The 19705-nt window shown below is 39.0% G+C and overlaps 1 protein-coding gene across 1 annotated transcript in view; it reads left to right on the top strand.

The window, feature by feature from the left end:
- The first annotated feature begins 1179 nt into the window (after nucleotides 1-1179).
- The window catches only part of PI15 (peptidase inhibitor 15), a 29150-nt gene continuing 10624 nt past the window's right edge, over nucleotides 1180-19705 (top strand). The window contains exon 1 of the mRNA XM_065400164.1: nucleotides 1180-1452. Within this exon, the coding sequence (XP_065256236.1) occupies nucleotides 1180-1452 (273 nt within the window). The remainder of the gene's footprint in view (nucleotides 1453-19705) is intronic.

The following is a 19705-nucleotide window of genomic DNA, read 5'->3' as shown; positions in this document are numbered from 1 at the left end:
GGTCACTACCTTATACCCAGTCATTGCCTATATAAATTGTGTTGCTTGTTACTTGAATACTGATGTTTTAAAACAAAACATATATACCTCCCATTATCACCATAAAATAGCATTAGGAAATCAAGATAAATTTAATCAAATGAGGGTGGGGAAACTGTAAGAGAAAAGGTAGGAAGTACTGAGAAAAAAGAGGTTTGTCTTTTGCTTCTTTGTTGTATAGCAGCTGTGGGTATGACACAATATCTTAACCACCTACATTAAAAAGATGCCACCCAATCATTGTGTGTTCTGTGCAAAACTCCTCCCCTCCCATTTTGGCTAGGAAGAGACTTAGAGACTGCCCTTTCTGGATCATACAGACTGTAATATATAAAAGCTGTTAGTAGCTCCTGTAGCCAGCAGCTTCAAAACTAGCAGACTTTTGTTCTTTGAGGGTTTGTAATAAGACACAATCCTCATTACAATGGTTCACACTACAGCATAAGAAAGAGCTGTATAAATTGGGATCACAGTATACTGTACTGATTTTTGGTATTACACAGAGGTAAGCCATTCAACTCAATAAGTTTGCTTTGCATGCATTTTTATTACTGTTCATCACATTTTGTTGGAGTAAGATTTGAATATTATTACTAAGATGTCCTATTTTCATGCTTTTTAATGTTCTTTGCCTGTTAGTTTGTATGTGAGGCATTATCAGAGCCATGAGTGCAAGCAGTAAAAGACATGCCCTGGAATGTCTTTTTCATCCCCAGTAAATAAAATTCTGTGAGATTCCTTGCAGTCTGCCCAGTTAGAACAAGGAGTATGGTGTGTAGTACAAACTGATGGTGTGTATTAGTACAGTCATTGTGCAGAAAGTGTATCTGTGATTATGGCAGTCCAGATATGATGGCACTTTATTTGACCTTATTTTTTAAAAGTTCATATTAAGGTTCACTTTCATACACTGTGTTATGAAGGAATAGCTCTAGATTGCTTTGTATCAGAGATTTAACAAGTTGTGAAAGAAAAAAAACCTGTTGATCTTAGGGGGAAAAGGTTCCTTTTTTCTATCAAGCCATAAATTTGTGTATAGAATCACATCTTTTGACACCTTTTCTTCCACAGATCTGCCCTCTGCTCTCCTGTCTTAAAGCTGAGCAACCCTGTGGCCTATCTTCCTCCCTTGGCCCTAAAATGACAGTAATCTCTGCAATCAGTTGTGCCTTCTTATTTTTCATTCTCTGTGAAACAAGTGCAATAGCATTACCCAATTCCACTGACCTGTTCCTCTCAAACAAAAATTTCACTGACATTGAAGCAGCTTTGGCAGCTCACTTGGACTCTGCAAAAATCCCCAAAGTCAGGCGGAAGCGATACATTTCACAGAATGACATGATTGCCATCCTTGATTATCATAATCAAGTCAGAGGCAAAGTCTTTCCACCTGCTTCAAACATGGAGTATATGGTAAGTGGATTTTTGTTTACTTCTGAGAGGGGAATAACATTTCATTAGATCTGCTGGAAAACGTAAGAGACTATAAATCAGTGATTTCATTTTCCAGAGCCAAGCCAACATTTTTTAGCTCAGTAGACAAATGATTTGTAACCACTGCATGGCTTTACTATAAGTTTTTTTTTTTTTAACTGAAGTATTGTAATGAATAATTAATAAGAGCTAAGAGCCAAATTGTGAACCCTTTACTTACCCTGGTGAACATTTACTCTCACAAGTAGTTCCAATAAAGTCAATGGGATTTGAGTCAGTAGGGTTACTCATGTGAGTCACTGCTCATGAGGGTAAGTAAGGGGTATACAATCTGCTTTTAAATAATTAGCATCTAAACCAAGTGGTTAAGATCCTAATTATTAATAGTTCCATTTCTGAATTACTAGGGAGAACACTACGTTATAACACTGGTGTATTTAAAAAAAAATGCATCCCATGAACATTGCTAGTCTCTTCCACATATATTATTTGCAGAGATTGATTTGTCAGGTGATCATGGTTTTTATTTTGCATGCATATTTTGTATTCATATAATGGTTTTATTTCTCTGTCAGATACAGTACTTGTTTAAAATGTTTCTCTAAACATGTTGGATTTACTCAGAAATCAGTGCGCATGATATCCCTAGGTATTTTTTCCCTTTATTGGCTGAAGTTCTTTCTGGGAAATATCTGTTCCTACAGTATGCTAACTGAACACATTAGTTATTTCCTCATTATGATTTAATGCTTTGTCATTGAAATAACTGCTCAGCCAGCGTATTTGTAATATGTGTTTCAACTTTCAATACATGCATACGTTAGTACTCTAACATTAAAAATAGGCCAGTTAAGCAGAAGTCCTTTTACCTACCAAGTAAGGAATTCACATTGTTTTTAAAGGGCAGTCAAATTTTGTATATGGAGTATAATATTCACTTAAAGACACAGGAGCATCTCAGATGACAACAGCTGGTTAACAGATTTAAGAAACATGACACCACTAACATGACATGCAGAAAAAGGGGTTGATGGTAGTAAAAACAAACTCCTCCCCTTTAGTAGCTAATGACTAACAATTTGGACTTCTCTCTGTCACAGATGTTACCTAAATCTGGGTTTGATCATGCAACATGCTGAGTATCTCCCAAGGGCACCTCAGAGAACTGAGTGTGCACCGAACCTTGCAGCATCAGGGCTTGTGTCTGTGATGGAGATTGAGTTTGAAGTTTGGTTAAGTGGAAAGGTCAAAGGCAGAAAAAAATAAGAAGGTCAAAAGTCAAGCTCAATCAGCCTTTTAATTACTGAATTCTGTGACTGATGGTTTCTATTGATTCTGTATAAATAAACTTCACTGTGATGTCTGGGAGAAGGGCCGTCTAGCCTCCCCCTCCCTTTGCCTTGTGTCTTTTGGAAATGTACTGTGCCATTGACTACAATGAAACCAGCTGAAATTTGCTTCAAGAGCAATGTCAGGAAAAGAATTCATATTCTCAAGAGTTTTGTAAAAGAATCATTGACAAGACGAAAGTAAAGAAATTGTGAAGAGCAGGAAAGAGGAAGATGACTCCATTCATTTAATTTATTTGCGTGAATTAACACTTCCCAGAAACTGCTAGGGCTTCATTACATATTGTTGGGCTTTCTGCGGGGCTTCACCCCAAAGTGGTAACCTTTAGACCTGACAGGTTTGACAAAGAACCAAGATCCTGCCATTGGCAGTAGGGGTGAAAATCATGACAAGCTACGTTTTACTCCCTTTCTTGCCCTCCTCACTGTAGAATATCTTGCAATCAGCCATCCAGCAGGTGTATCTGTGCTGCTTTGAGCATCAGCCAGTTCAGTAGCAACCAAGACAAGAACTAGGCCTCCTCTGAAGCACTGCTTCCTGTTTTAATTAGTCAGCAAGGGTCACAATGACAGTCATATGTTCCATTGTTTCCTCCTTCAGAGTTCAGAGAACTTGGGCAAAAGGACTAGAGATTACAATTCAGTTAGATCTGCAAGTTGTAGCTCAAGGCACTACCAATAATTCACCTAGCTGTCCCTCACCCAAAAGCATTGTATTGGAGTCTTATGGAAAGCTTGGATTCCATTGTGAGTCCTCCATGTAATTTCTTCATGAAATTTCAGTATGTATAATTTCATCAGTAATGTGCTGCTGGGAACATCAGGTCTCTGTTACATTTATGAGGTTATGACACTCAATATCCATTCCCACATATAATATTTGGGACATATTGTCATTGCCAACTGACCAAATGTATCATGCTGAACATTCACAGAATTATGTCATCCTACCCGGAGGCGTCTGCGAAAGGGCACAGCTAGTTGTGAAACTGGTCTTCCTAAATCATTGTCTTAGTCACCTTACAATGAGGAAAAAGCATGTCAGGTGCAGGAGAACTTTGAAGTAGCTGAGGATGCTGTTTCAGTGCATTGAGTAGACATCTTGTTAGGCAAGCTGAAAGAGGATCTTTTCATATAATACATTAAAATAGGGATGGGAAAACTGGTTTGGAAAAAAACAACAACAAAGAAATATGTTGTCTCTCCTTGTTTTTTTCCCCACTGTCCATACAAATCACGTTCTGCTCTTTCCCCCTGATTGCATCCATTTTTTCCTCAGAAATGCCCTATACTCTTACTCCTTTCCACTCCCTTCTATTGATAGAGTTTAGGATTTAGCACAGGAACCTGGACCCCATACTCCAATTCTTTGCCCCTCCCCCCATGCATGCTTGTCTCCTTTAACGTCTCCTTCTGACCCCAAGTCTGTTCAGCCTCCCATGCAGTCTCTACATTTAGTAATATTTTGAGCCCATTGGGCATTATGCCATCTCCTGTGCTGAGACACCTGTTGTCTTAAATTCTTATGTTTACAGGGCTTCTCTTGGATATACTACTGATATAAGGAAAGGCCAAGAATGCACAAGATTTGTATATGGTAGCCAGCTTAGTTTATTGCCAGACCTCTTGAGATTCCATGACACATTTAATTTGATAGCCAAATTGATAAGAACAAGGGGATATATTTTTTATTGTTGCCACACATCAGTCTCAGACATATTATAAATGTGAAACAAATTCTGGTCTTAACGTTTTTATTTGGATTTTGCATTGGCAAACTGGAGCTCCTCGCACTAAAGGTTTGAGTTATTTGACATTATTATTTGAGACCTGATTTTCCTCTGCTTATATGGGTTTTACACAAGTGTAACTTTATTGATTTCAAAGGAGTTACTCTTGTTTTACACCAGGGAAAGCAAGAAAAATATTAGACCTATTGTATTAAGCGATATCTGATGCAGAGTGTTAAAGAGAGAGCTAAGGTGTGTGATGTAATATTTTTTATTGGACCAACTTCTGTTGGTGAGAGAAACAAGCTTTCAAGCTCCACAGAGCTGATTTTCAGGTCTATATAGCTCAATAGTTTGTCTCTTTCATCAACAGAAGTTGGTCCAATAAAATATATTTCCTCACCTACCTTGTCTCTCTCATATCCTGGGACCAACATGGCTACAGCAACACTGCAAACAGATGATTAAAATCAATTAATCTATTTGGCCCTAGTTTTGATTCTATAGGTAAACATACATTCCTTTGCTTAGGAAAGACCTAACTTTTTCTTTAACAACTTTTTCCTACTCAGGGCTGTGTGCATTTGTAACAATATCATACAGGGGGAATTCATAACTTTGCCTAAAATGTTGCTACATATGTTTCACCATGATATTAATGACCAGCAAGTTACTAGTTTTCAACTGATGCCTCACCCTGTGTGTATTTAGAAAGCATCTTTAAGTTCACCAAGAGCAGTAATGAGCTCATAAATTCATTTCAGAGAGGCCATAAGCATCCATTAGATGGTCATAACTTCCAAATACTATTAGTTGGATTAAAACTAGAGAGCTAAAGGTGAAAGTCTCTGTATAAACATTCCTAGCCATCCAGTTACTCTTGAAGATGCTTTTGAAGTACACACTGGGTGGTGGATAGGTCAAATAGATTGAAGCAATTTTGCTTACCATTCCAAGCACATTAAAGAGGCTTATTTGACACCTGAAAGCCTTTCATCATAAAACAACAAAGTGAGTTTACTTGGTTTGTGCTCCAGCACTCTGGCACTGCTGATAAAATGCCTTGCTGTTTATATACTTTTGCCACATTAACATTATGCAACTAGTGCTGCTGCAGGTGTCAAGGTACTAGTTTCTTTTCTTCTTTCATATATTTCAGAAGATGTTTTGTTTCTTGAGCTGTTTGCCTTTGCTCATGTGCATTGAAATCAACTATGCTTGTAAGGACTGTAGGATAAACTCCTTTAAGAGTCATATATAACGGGTTGGACAGGATCTCTTAGTCCATACAGTCTGCTCCAACCCCTTGCAGAACTGTCTTCTCCATTGAACACATATGGCTTGAACATAGTGATGATGTCTCAGTAACATCTCTTAGCAAATAATTTACCTTGGTATAACCTGTGAAATGTTCGGGCTAAACACCATGAAATCAGAAAAAGAAATGGGGCTACATTAGCATTAGAAATTATTTCTAAATGTCTAACCTAAATATTTCCTTTAGAAGTTGAGATTATTACTCTTTATATACTGTTTGTAACCAACTAATTGAATGTATCTCCCTGTTACATTTCATATCATTACCTCTCAAGTATTTACCAAAAGTTGTCTTATTTGCATCATTTCTCTAAGTTGAATGATACATATTGTGACAAAGTTCCTCCTCTATCTTGGTGGGTCCTGCGCTTATTGGCGGATTTTCTTGCCTCAGAGATTCACCATGTGGGTTGGGGAACAGCCCAGAGACCTTCCCCTCTGGAAGAACCCACAGTCCAGGTCAATTGGGAGGTTTGGGGGGAACCCGGGCCTGCCCTCTACTCCGGGTTCCAGCCCAGGGCCCTGTGGGCTGCAGCTGTCTATAGTGCCTCCTGTAACAGCTGCATGACAGCTACAACTCCCTGGGCTACTTCCCCATGGCCTCCTCCAAACACCTTCCTTATTCTCACCACAGGACCTTCCTCCTGGTGTCTGATAACGCTTGTACTCCTCAGTCCTCCAGCAGCACAGTACACTCTCAGGGCAGGTCTTCACTACGGGGGGGGGGGGGGGGTGTCGATTTAAGATACGCAAATTCAGCTACGCGAATAGCGTAGCTGAATTCGACGTATCGGAGCCGACTTACCCCGCTGTGAGGACGGCAGCAAAATCGACCTCCGCGGCTCCCAGTCGACGGCGCTTACTCCCACCTCCGCTGGTGGAGTAAGAGCGTTGATTCGGGGATCGATTGTCGCGTCCCGACGAGACGCGATAATTCGATCCCCGAGAGATCGATTTCTACCCGCCGATTCAGCGGGTAGTGTAGACCTAGCCTCACTCTCAGCTCCTTGCACCTCTTGCTCCCAGCTCCTCACACTCACACCACAAACTGAAGTGAGCTCCTTTTAAAACCCAGGTGCCCTGATTAGCCTGCCTTAATTGATTCTAGCAGCTTCTTAATTGGCTCCAGGTGTCCTAATTAGCCTGCCTGCCTTAACTGGTTCTAGCAGGTTCCTGATTATTCTAGTGCAGCCCCTGCTCTGGTCACTCAGGGAACAGAAAACTACTCATCCAGTGACCAGTATATTTGCCCTCTACCAGACTCCTGTACCCCACTGGTCTGGGTCTGTCCAATATCAAATGTCTTTAATCTCTTTGCATAGGTTATGTCCTCCCATGTTTTTATTGTTAATACATGTAAATTAGAGTTACATCCACTTTAAGGCTCCTTTACCAGAGCAGTGAAAGGCAGCATTTGTGTAAATGAAAATTAGGCCCAATCATTTTAATTGATGGATTGCTAACTACTTCAATAGCACCAACACAAGAATAACACACAGTGGATTTTGTTCAAGAAGTTATGTATGTTGAATTGTCTCAGTCACATAGTTCTCAAAAATCCTATATAAATGGTAACGCTTGAAATAAAGTAATGGACAGACAAGTCACAGATTCTCCCCTATGTTATGGCTGCTTTCTGTCATGCCAGCAGAACAAATTGACTCTAAATCTGGCATATTCATGCCTAATGTACTGGTGTCTGGTCAGGGGAAACTGCAGTGTAAAGGGGCCTTAGTTGTGGCTTCCTTGTGCCCAATGGTCCACTTCTGCTGTATTGACCTCAGGTAACACTGGCAGCCAGCATAAGTCAGAGCAGCTTTTAGGATGCTCTCACTTACCTGAGGGAGTGAATCAGCATCCCACTAGACCAAGTAAAGCTCTTTTTGTGTATGTCAAAAACAAAAGCCAGGAAGTGTTTCATAGTGAATGATTGGAGAACAGTTTGAAAGATAAACAGAAAAGACCTCCACTGGAAAACATCCCTTCTCTGCAAAATTTAAAGAACTTCTCAAACAATAAAATGGTAAGGAATGCCCTGTTTAAATTTGCTTTGGCATGAGAGCTCCTTTCACTTATTTTAGGCATAAATGTTTTGGAGTGTCTATCCTAAAGTGTGGATGAATATTTACATTATGTAAATATAATATCAGCAGAAAGCCTTCTGGGAGTTTGAGTCACAGGGGAAAAAGAAAAACGTAGTGAGGTTTCTTATAGAAGGGCAGTAACCCTGAGCCCTCAGAATTGGACATTCATTCATTATTAAATATAGCACCTCTTGAACTTCTTGGCTAAAAACAAAGACAGACATTTTTCACAAGAATCCTGATCCAAAGTACACAAAGTACTTAGCTTCATACATGAATGGAGAAGGTAGTGACTTCAAACCTCTCTACACTTTTGTCCTCCTTCTACCTCTGAGACAAAACTGAGAAAGAGAATGTGTTCTCCAGAATTGTAGAAATGTGCATGCCAAAGAGAGCAAGAGACAAAAACTGCAGAGACACCACCTGCTCTCTATTGGATAGTGCAGTCCAGTTATGCTGACTATAGTGAGGCCTATGACATACATCCTCTGCAGTTCTCCAATGTGGCCCAGAGCCAGTTTGACCCGGAGTGTGAAGATGTGGCCCCAGAGAACAATGGTTCTCTATATCTTCATTCAATGCCTGTCAACTTGTATCAAGATGGAGCATCACATGTTGAGACTTATCACTCCTTGGACGATATCTTGATTCTGAAGAACAAAGCAGCTCCAATAGGGTCTTTTGTGTATCTTACATCTGTCTTTCTGGTAGAATTGTTTGGAAAATGGTAAGTATTTTCCATGAAAATTTTCAAAGGAAACGAAAGAAATTTTTTTCTCTGACTTTTTTTTTTAATGAAACCCAAAAACAATCAGTTTTTGTTATATCAAAATTAGAAAAGTTTCAGGTTGTTCATATAAAAGAGGATAATTTTGAAAGAAACAAAATTTCCTTTAACATTTTTGTTCTTGAATAAAAGACATTTCTCTTTGAAAATATTTCAGATGAAAGATTTCAAATGACTCTTCCTTCAGGCTCTTGGCAAATTATCAGTATGATCATCAGTTGGATAAAGTTAGATCCCCTTGGTACCTCTTCCTGAGTAAGATCGTGCCAAGTAAAATGAGTCTTGGAGTAGGTTAGGCAAACACTGAATATTTTGAGGTTTGTAACTCTTTCACTTGACTTTTCCAAAAGATACACAAATAATAACATATGAAAGGAACTTATTACTATTAAATTTGTCAGCCTACTGATTTTCTTTCTTTGCTTTTTACTGTTTTAAAGGCTGGTTCTAAAGATAAGAAGAAAAGCAGAGAACTGAAAGAAAACTATTTGGCCATTAGTGATGGGCAAACCTGAAACAGTTAGGAGTATAGGTTTAGACTGAATAGGTACCCAAAAATGTAGATATTTATATAAAACTTATCTATACCTCTTGAATCTGCAAACTGGCTTGAAGTCTCATGACAGCAGGCTTTTTGTGAGATTTCTAAGACATCTGATTCTGGTCATGCTGGGAATGACTACCATAGAAGTGGCCCTCTTGTAGGGTTGACAGTTTTGGTTGGACATATTTCTGGAAGTTTCATCACATGACATAATCTTTAATTAAAGATTAATCTTTAATTCCTGGAGACTCCAGGACAATCCTGGAGGGCTGGCAACCCTTCCTCCTTGTAGTATTTCAGCATTTCTGCTTACCAGAAGTTCAGAGCTGTATTATATATTTTAAAATGTTAACCAACTGTCTTTGAAACTCAGAACAATTTCCCTTTGGGTTATTTTATGTGAACCTGTTTGCTCGTATTTATTTGCAATAATATCCAAAAGAGAGCTACATCTTACAGGTGGCCTTGTGTGATAAATCAGGATTTTTTCTTTGCAAAGTGGACTTTTGGAATTTCTATCTACATTTTCAAATTTGTGCTGCACATATTAAGGCAGGATTTAGACACACACTAGGTACTAATTAGTTACAGTATGCATAGTAACATTTCTAACAGGTGGCAGCTGAGAGCAAAGAAACTATTCTTATTCTTAGAGAGAGTCAGCCTTGAATCCAAATGATCTCACAGCCCAAATAAATATATAAAGCTTGCCAAATCTGTCTATATAAATTCCAATGAGCTCATATGTTTTCATCACACAGTATGTACTGAAAGAATGAGGGAGAAGAGAGGAGGCATTTTCAATCACCCTGCTAAAAAAGCATGCAAGCAGAAGGAATGGTGGTTGTTTTATTAAGCTTAGGGCCAAATACGGGGGGGTCCTACATGTCCACAAAATACCTGAGAACATTTAAAAAGCTACAGGTCCACTGTACAGAGGGGCCAGCAGAGAAGCTGTGCAGGGAAATTCTGCATCTCTTTGCATAATGTGGTAGGTCTCCATAGAGGGTACCAGCATGGCCAGTTGGGATCTGTACAGTGAATCACCTTGGACAAAGCCCTGCATAATAGGACAGCAGCAAGCCACTTTTGCTATTCCTCCCCATGATTACATGTGTAGCTGTACTCTAACTGTACAGACAACACGTGACAGATATGCAGTCGCATTGCTTAATGCACCACAGGAAGGCGCTCAAATGCTACAGTGATGAGCATGGTATAAGAACCTATATAAGAACAAAACAGACAGCCTGGCCAATTGGGGCCAAGGATTTCATTCCTCAGTCATCCCATTTCCCCCTCCCATTCCCCAATTTTTTTTTTTTTTGTCACAGAGAGGTCTTTTTGCAAAGGATTTTCTCCTTCTCTAGGCTTTAACTTTTTATGAAGAAGTATTTCTGATCTGCATAGCCAGTTGAATAAATAAGAAAAAATGTATGTATTGTGAGAAATAAAATGGGAAGTTCGATGTAAAAATTTAATGGTTTTGATGGACCATCAGTAAAAGTAGGGTCTTACCTGCCATTTTCTCTTTGGCCCATCGTGGTGGTTTGGTTTTTGTTTGTTAACTGAAAAGAAAAATCCATCAGCAGCCATGAATATAATGTAAATGAGGACACAAATATAAAAGGAATGTGCATGTTAATAACCAAGAGGATGTTGCTTATATTTGCATGACAATATGGCTATGTCAACACTTAAATTACTATAGCAGCATAGACATTCACTACAGCAACAGGAAGGGTTCTTCTGTTGCTGTAGTTAGTCCATTTCCCCAAGAGTTGGTAAGCTCTTGGAAGAATTCTTCCGTTGACCTAGCACTGTCTATGCTGGGGGTTAGGTCAACTTTACAACATTGCTCAGGGGTGCGGGTTTTTCACAACCCTGAGCAACGTAGCTGGGTCAGCCTAATTTCTTAGGGTACAAATGGCCTCACAATTACTTATGTCCGCATTTTATTTGCAATATGATGCTGTAAGCATGCACGTGCAAGTAAGGTTTCAGGTATGTATACAACTACACATGAAAGACTCTCTACTCCAAAGTTTACATTGAAATGAAATATTTAAATTAGTCAAATTAAAATATATCTCTATTTAGGCAAGTTTATTATCTGTACAAGGAACGATTAAGAGCTCATACCAACACGGGACCAGCATCAAAACAGGGAGAAGTGTGGCTATACTCTGTACTCTTCCCATAAACCTAAGATCTTCCCAGTATTCCAGAGTAGCTGAACGTTTCTCCTAAAATGATCATCAGTTTAATATTAATGTCATTTAAATCATTGTCATTACCTTTCAGAGTTAACATCCCATTAATATGAATTGGCCAGTTAAGGTACCTGTCTCTTAGCAGATTCAGGAAGACAGCACTACACTTACTCATGTTTATAACATTTTATTTGTGATTATAAGGGCTAGAAACTTAAATGTTTTAAATGAAAGCACAAATTATGCAGAAATGTATGGGCGCATAAGAGAAGTGCCGATACTATCACGGAATACCTTGCCTGACTTGTCCCTTTCCACACGATGCCCTCTTACCTTTCCAGCACCTCCTGCTGCCCCTGACAACCTTCTCCCCTTTGTAGGAGAGAAGAATTCTGTACCTCCTCTCTTCCCTTTTCACACATCATAATAAGGGAGCATTGAGATATAAACATTGGGACTGCTCAAAAATTTTCCATCAAAACTTTGTTTCCAACAGACAAATGGGTTTTCAACTAAAGGAAATTATTTTACTGACAGTGACTGATTTCCTTGAAAAAAAATTTTTTTTTGTCAGAAAACCAAAACCAAAATTATTTTATTTATGGATCTTGAGTCTGATTTCTCACAAATTCAGAATTCTGAGGCCCATTTATATATTTACTGGAATACTTGGTTGCATTCAGTCACCAAAATCAGTAATTCTTTCTAAAATATCACTTCTACACAATAGACATAGTTAAAGAGCTGGCTTTAAAAACACCATTTCAACTATAAATAGGTATTATTGGTTTAAGGAACTATTCACTGTCTCAAAAATAGGGAATACTGCCAGAATCAATGCTATTTTACTGTCCTGTAAAAAGCTAAAAGAAGTTTTTCTAACTGCACCTATTGTAGTCCACTTTCGGAGTAAGCCACTAAAAAGAAGATTGTAACAACACTCCTAAGCATAAGAAATATAGTAAACTGTTGACAGACCTTGCTGGTGCATTTGGAATAAAGTAGCAATTTCTTTCCCCGGGGGAAAAAAAAATCACAACACGTCTTGTAGAATTTAAAAGTCAGATCATAAATCTCAGTGAGGATGGGGCAATATGGGTGGTTAAAATTATGCATCTTCTTTTCTTTGTTTCTCTGACAATGCATTAAAGAGATGTGGTAGAAAACTACTTCATTAGTGAGTGATTGATTTCTAGAGTGGCTATGGATTTTTCCTCTGGTACAAGATTATCCAGTGATGGAATTTTGATAATTTTTTATAACAGGGAGGAAACAATCGCTTGTGTCAGTAGAAATAGAGTCAAATAAATATACTCTAGTATAACATTTAAATGCAATATTTGCACATACACACAGAGGTGTGGGATTGCCTGTTTATTTTCTTCAAGTTGAGAGTGGTGTCCTCCATGCATCAGTCTGAGGTTCAAAGTTCTCTACCATTTTTCCCTTTTGACTTGTGTTAGGCTATCAGACTGTGAGTCTGAATGCAGCTGCCTCCAGAACTGGTCAGTACCATTCTAAGCTGCCTAGAGAAGTTGATGGGGAGTGATGTGAAGAGCCCTATGCTTCTTCCAGTGCTATTCAGGGACTGAGGTCTGTATATCAACTCCAGCTCCTCTGGAGCTGTGACTGGGACTAAACCAATGCTCACACATGGGCACTTCTCTTGTAGACCCTTCAATCTGCACAGATTTTAAGCTTCCATTAAGTATACATAGTGTGTGTGTGTATTTCTAGCCCTTCTAGTTAAGAAAATCTTCAGGATGTCTTGATGCAGTGTGGTTCATGAGCCACCAGGAATTCCAAAAACAGACAAATTGAAACAACAGTTCTGAAAGGAATTGCTCCATATAGTTTAATGGGATGCTAACTCTGACATCTGACAGTGGCAGTTAAACATCAGCATGGTTTGCATATTGTATTGCTGAGAGCATTTAAGCTGAAACATTTAGCTGTCCTTGTTAACTCTACATGACCCCACTTTTCCATGATGACTGAATATAATGAGGGAATACAATCATGGACTTCATTTTGCCCCCGCTGAAGTTGCCATTGATATCAATGGGTGCTGAATTAGACCCTGCTTTGAAATGGGAGTAGATTAAGTGCACTCCCAAACTGTTAGTGTGCAGCAGCAGGATCCACACGGATAGTTAGTGCATGGGAGGTTAGCACAGGGTAGATTCACACCCCAGCTTGCCAAAAAATAAATATTCACGTAGACAAGCCCTAGATGAATGCTTAACTTTTAATCCAGTGATAAATGCATAATGTGTTATTTCAAGATAGGTTACAGTGGGACCTTAGCCTGCTCTACACTGAAACCAGTAAGTACTCCTCCAAAAAAGCAAACCTAAAAAAAGAGGTGACATTAATTCTATTGAAATTGAGTATTCAGACAGCAGGCACTCAATGAATGCAAAAGAAAACTGCTGTAGTGCATGTACAGAGTGAAAATTGTATGTGGTCTCAGCATGCTAATAAAATCTGAGTCATTAAAGTTTGATATATCCCAATAGCATGCTCAGAAAAATGGAGAATGTTGATTTTTAAATTTGTTTTGTTTTAGTCAGTATAATTTAATCTTGACATTGCACATTCATCATCCACAGATGCCCTTAGCAAAGCTTGCATGTTCAAACTGTCCTGAACAGCTGCTGCCAAGTGCAATAGTGTATTTAAGAATAAGCACATTCAATATTTTAGTTCACTAATAAAACAGAAGTAATTTTGTTTAGAGACCATTTTAAAAGGTGCAGTTTGCTCTTGAGAAATTACCAAGAAATAAATACAGTATATCTAGAAATTGAAACATATGTATAGTATAATTCAGCAGCCCTTTAGCAAGCTTGCATTAGATTTTGTGAAAGCAATGGTGATGGAGGACTTCTGACTGCAGACAGCCCCAGCAAAGTTAGAAAATACATTGTTTTTCCTTGTCTCAAAGATATCTGTTTGATAGTGTGACAGGATGCTGTTAACAGCTACAAATTGGGCACTATGGAAGCTATAGTGGAACCTCAGAGTTACAAACACCTCAGGAATGGAGGTTGTTTGTTAGCAAACTATATTGAAAAATCCTTATGAAAGAATACTAATTTCACTTCTTACAGTTCATTCATTATTAGCAGTATGTTTTACACTTTCCTCTGTTGTTTGCTGTACTTGATGGGAATGATAGGATTTACTGTACTTCTTGCTTGAAGAGAGTTAAAAAAAAACAGGGATGAAATTCTGGCCTCACTAAAGCCAGGAGTAAAAGTCCCATTGATTTCAGCAAGGTTAGGATTTCATCCATGAATTTCAACTAACATGTAGAAACCTCCCTGGTTTGGTTCATGAGGCCATTACCTCTCAACAGTCAAATCCCTTTGGAGAAATCACTTCCACTGTGACTCCTATAAGAAACTGTCTAACTATTATTGGCAAATGGCAAAAATATTGGGCAAGACTGCATTGCAGCTATGCTCATTTATATCATCTGAGGATCTGACTGATAATATTTGTTTAAAAGTGTACTATCATGACATGGCCTTTCATCACCTGGACCCCTTTACTAAATACTGGTGCTATTTTCCCTACCTTTTGTCTTTGTCTTAGATTGCAAGCTCTTCAATGCAAGAATTATGCCTTATTTTATGTTTCACAACTGCTAGCAACTTGTATTGGTGACTGAAAACTAATGATGATTAATTAATAAATCAAAAGAAACACAGTATTTTAGGGGTGGTCTCATCAATACCATAAAAAGAGGGCCTTACTGCTTCCCTGCTCTGATAAGATACTTCTGCATACACAGCCTGAAATTGTATACACATTTCTCTTTTGCCATCCAGACCAAAAGTTAGGCTGTGATCCTGTCAATATGCATCCGAAGAAGTGGGTTGTAGCCCACGAAAGCTTATGCTCTAATAAATTTGTTAGTCTCTAAGGTGCCACAAGTACTCCTGTTATTTTTGCGGATACAGACTAACACGGCTGCTACTCTGAAACCTGTCTATGTGGAACGCTCATTGAAGTCCGCAGGAGTTACATATATGGATGGCTTCCAGAGACAGGCCTTTTGTTTGCTGAATACAATCAGACTTTGGCTTCTTTCTTTCTTTCTTTCTTTTTTCTTTCTTTCTTTCTTAAGTATCTTGGTTCTTTGAATAAATATGTTTTGGATTACATTTTATCAGATGCATTCGTCTGAGGAGAATATAATCATGGGATTTCTTGTCTATATTTTCAACCTTTCCAAATCCCTTGATTTATTTATTTTTTTGTCCTGCTTCATGTTTGCAACATCTCCCCATTTAGTGTCAACTGCAGCTACACTCTTTGTTCTCTATGCCAAGTCACATGCTGAATAAAACTAGCCTAAGCACTAATCACTGCAGTATATCACTGGACACATTTGTCCATCTCCAAATGGAAAAAGCATTGTAATTTATCATTATCCTTTGCCAGTTTACAATCCATTTGATAGTGCTCATATATAATCCTATTTAAAGTCTAGTATTAGATAGAAAACTATGGAGACCATATTGTCACCATGCCTCAGTGGGTCACGACTGAGAATACCAAATTCAGGACAGACTGCTAAGAAATAGGGCAGACACACCTCAAACTGGTGGTTATTCTATCATTAGAGTTTACCAAATCGGTAACATAAATGAGCTTCTGTATCACCACACTAGTTAACAAGAAGCCAAAAACATAGCCCCCTTATGCATTCAAGCCCTTGGCTCACCATCTAGACACTTGGACTTTATGATGAGTGGTTACTGAAAACCAGTTTAATCAGAATTGGGGTCCTTCCAAGGGATCAGCCACTTAGCCAGGTCAATACATAACTCAGATCTTACCCAATAATCATGCTGATGCCAGCCCTTCAGTAACTAAAATCTAAAGGTTTAATAATAAAAGGAGAGAGTTATAAATGGTTAATAGATTATATATATACAAATAATTGTAAAGTCCTTGTACCAAGTTTGTAGCAGTGATGGAATAAACTGCTAGCCTCTCTGGAATCACTCAAACAAATTGGGGGTCATCGGTCCTTGTTTAGAGCTTCCTTGTTAGAAATCCAGTCCAGAGAAATGAAGCAGGAAATGAAGACAAAATGGAGATGTCTCAGTTGCCTTTTTATATCCTCTGCCATGTGCATGGAAATTTACTATCCCAAAGCCCACAGACCCCTGAAACTTACTGTCCCAAGATGGAGTCCAGGGTCACATGAGCATATCACATGTCCTTACATGACTTGCTGACTCACAGGGTTGGCCATTGGCCCCTCGGTGCCTGAGGCATCCTCAGGGAGAGCTATATGGGCAAGATGAAGTTTTTTCTATGGCCCATTGTTAGAGTGAAGTGTCCTTAATAGGCCATCCACATATAGCTGTCTAGCCTTGATGTAAATCTATTTGAGAAGTGTCACCCCATAACAAACACATTTGGGATACAAATACATAGTTAATATTCATAACTTTAAATACAAAGATAATACATGGATTTAACCAGGATAATTATATCTGATAGACTGTAACTTTTCCATTGACACCTTACATGATATACCTTCCATAAGAGTTGTTGCAATTGTATAACAGTGGTAGCAGCAATGATACAAATGGTCATTTTCAATCATACAGCATCACACATGTTGAGAACAATTTTTAGGAAAAGACTTTTTGTCTCGGGAAACTGCAAAATATGGCTTAAGAATGTACACTTCAGGTTACTAATGCTACTTCGACAAGAGCTGTAACTCCTTTGCAGTTCAGTTAGGATCATTTGAGGAGTGGGGAGGATTTCAATACAATGATCCAGTGAGTTCTGGCAGGTGCCTATTTCCAATGGAAGGAAGGTGAATACCTCCACACCAATAACGTTTCTAGAGAATAAGGCATCTAGAGATGGAGAGAGAAGGCAGTTTGCTTTGGTGGGAGTTTGCATGATTAATGAATGAGTAAGCCCCTCAAAATTTGATCCATTGTGTATACAAATCTTTTCCACTCTTCCCTTTTTCTTTCGTTGCTGAGTTCCCTTTGCATGATCAGTACTAATTCCTGATTGACCATCATTATAATGTTCATTATTTTTTATACTTCTATCGCATGTGCCCTTACTCTTCTTTTTCTCTTACTAACTAATCCTATTCTTTTAAATCTCTTATAAGGAAATTGCCTCTCCATGCTATTAGTCATTATAATGGCCATCAGATTTTTTTTCTATTTCTTTGTCTTGTTTGGGATGGCTGACCCTAAAGGAATGCAGTGTTCAAGGGCAGAGTCAACTTTTGTCATTATAATATTTTTTTCTAACCCCTTATCAGATGGTTAAAGTAGATCCTGGGGCCCATGGGATTGGCTATTATCAGCTCTTAGTTTATTGCATCGTCTTGTGGTGATAGGATATAGCAAGAAGAGAATGGGAACAAGAGCAAATGTGTGTATAAAACAATATCATGCTCACAAACAAACGTGTGTATGTGTGTGTGTATGCACATGTATGAATCTGTGTAGAGACACATTCCTTGTGCTTCTCCCCCCATTCCCATAAATGCCGCTCACTTAGACTTGACCAGCATGGAAAATATATATTGAGACAAAAATAAAGAGAAGTGCAGGCTTCAGGTTATCCTTCCTCAGAAAAGTTTGAAGTAATGATATAATTTTCTATATTATAGAAGATTGTATGTCATTATGAGATAATACATACTGCAGTAGACATATTTTTTGGATAAATTGTCTGCCTTTGCCTCTAGAGGGAATCAGGATCTGGTGGCAAGGCCTTTGAGGGAGTGGGGGCCAGCAAGGGGACAGTGCTTCTGTAAGGAAAGTTGGATAGGGAATTTGCTGGTAGGACATCTCTTCTTCTCCCCTAGGTGCTGCTTCTACACCTATTGGTGGTAAAGTCTGGGAGCCACAGAAACACCTCAACCAGGATCCAGTTTCTCCTGATGCTCCCAGTTCCGACTTCCCTGATGAGTCCTTACCTCACAGGCTTAGATGAGGGGGAGATCTGTATGAGTAGCACTCTCCCAATTAGGGAGGAGCATGGGGAGCTGTGCTTATTTTTATTTTAATCCCTGCTCATATTACTATCTTGTCCTCTTATTCCTTTGTATGATGGCTGCCATCATGCCTCATATCCCCAGAGAGCCCTCATAATGCATTGGTCATGCAGAGAAAGGAAACATGGAATGTATGATTATTCTGTATTACAGTAGCTCCTACAAGTCCTGAGATTTTTTTTTTATTTGGATTCAAACATTCCCAAATGCTGCAGCATTATGCTGATGTATGAGCCCCAGAAAGCAAAACTGAATAGAATGAAGTGAATGGATTAGCTCTGTTTTGTCTGTGGAGTGGAAAAGGTAAACATAGAATTAATGGTGGGGGAAAAAACTGAGATTTGTACAGTTTTTAGATTTAATAATCTAAGATGCTATTAGGTAAAATAATTTAATTTTTAAAAGTATACTGTGTCAAAATCAGAAGCTAAGTGCTATTTCTGCACAGACACAGTTATGAGGAGAGGCTGAGGGAACTGGTATTGTTTAGTCTGCAGAAGAGAAGAATGAGGGGGGATTTGATAGCTGCTTTCAGCTACATGAAAAGTGGTTCCAAAGAGGATGGATCTAGACTGTTCTCAGTGGTAGCAGATGACAGAACAAGGAGCAATGGTCTCAAGTTGCAGTGGGGGAGGTTTAGGTTGGATATTAGGAAAAACTTTTTCACTAGGAGGGTAGTGAAGCACTGGAATGGGTTACCTAGGGAGGTGGTGGAATCTCCTTCCTTAGAGGTTTTTAAGGTCAGGCTTGACAAAGCCCTGGCTGGGATGATTTAGTTGGGAATTGGTCCTGCTTTGAGCAGGGGGTTGGACTAGATGACCTCCCGAGGTCAACCCTGATATTACCAACCCTGATATTCTATGATTCTATGATTGTGAGCCCATAGCCAGGATCACATGGGAATGGGCACCCCCCCATCACCACCACACACACACACACACACACCCCGTATAGTGCTTCTGGCAAAGACAGCTCATGGCAAAAGCATGATTATCACTAGCAATGAAGGGTGTTTATGGAGTGTCACATACCTGACTGAACTCCCCTTTGTGGTTGCTCACCAGGAAGCTGTGTTTAGACCCATGTGCTGGAACCATGTACTTCTGAGCTCCCCTACGTCTGGGCAGGATCTAGCCACAGTCTCTGGCTAT

Source organism: Emys orbicularis, chromosome 2 (assembly GCF_028017835.1).
Source record: "Emys orbicularis isolate rEmyOrb1 chromosome 2, rEmyOrb1.hap1, whole genome shotgun sequence".
Taxonomy (NCBI): domain Eukaryota; kingdom Metazoa; phylum Chordata; order Testudines; family Emydidae; genus Emys; species Emys orbicularis.
This window is presented reverse-complemented; position numbering and strand designations above follow the sequence as displayed.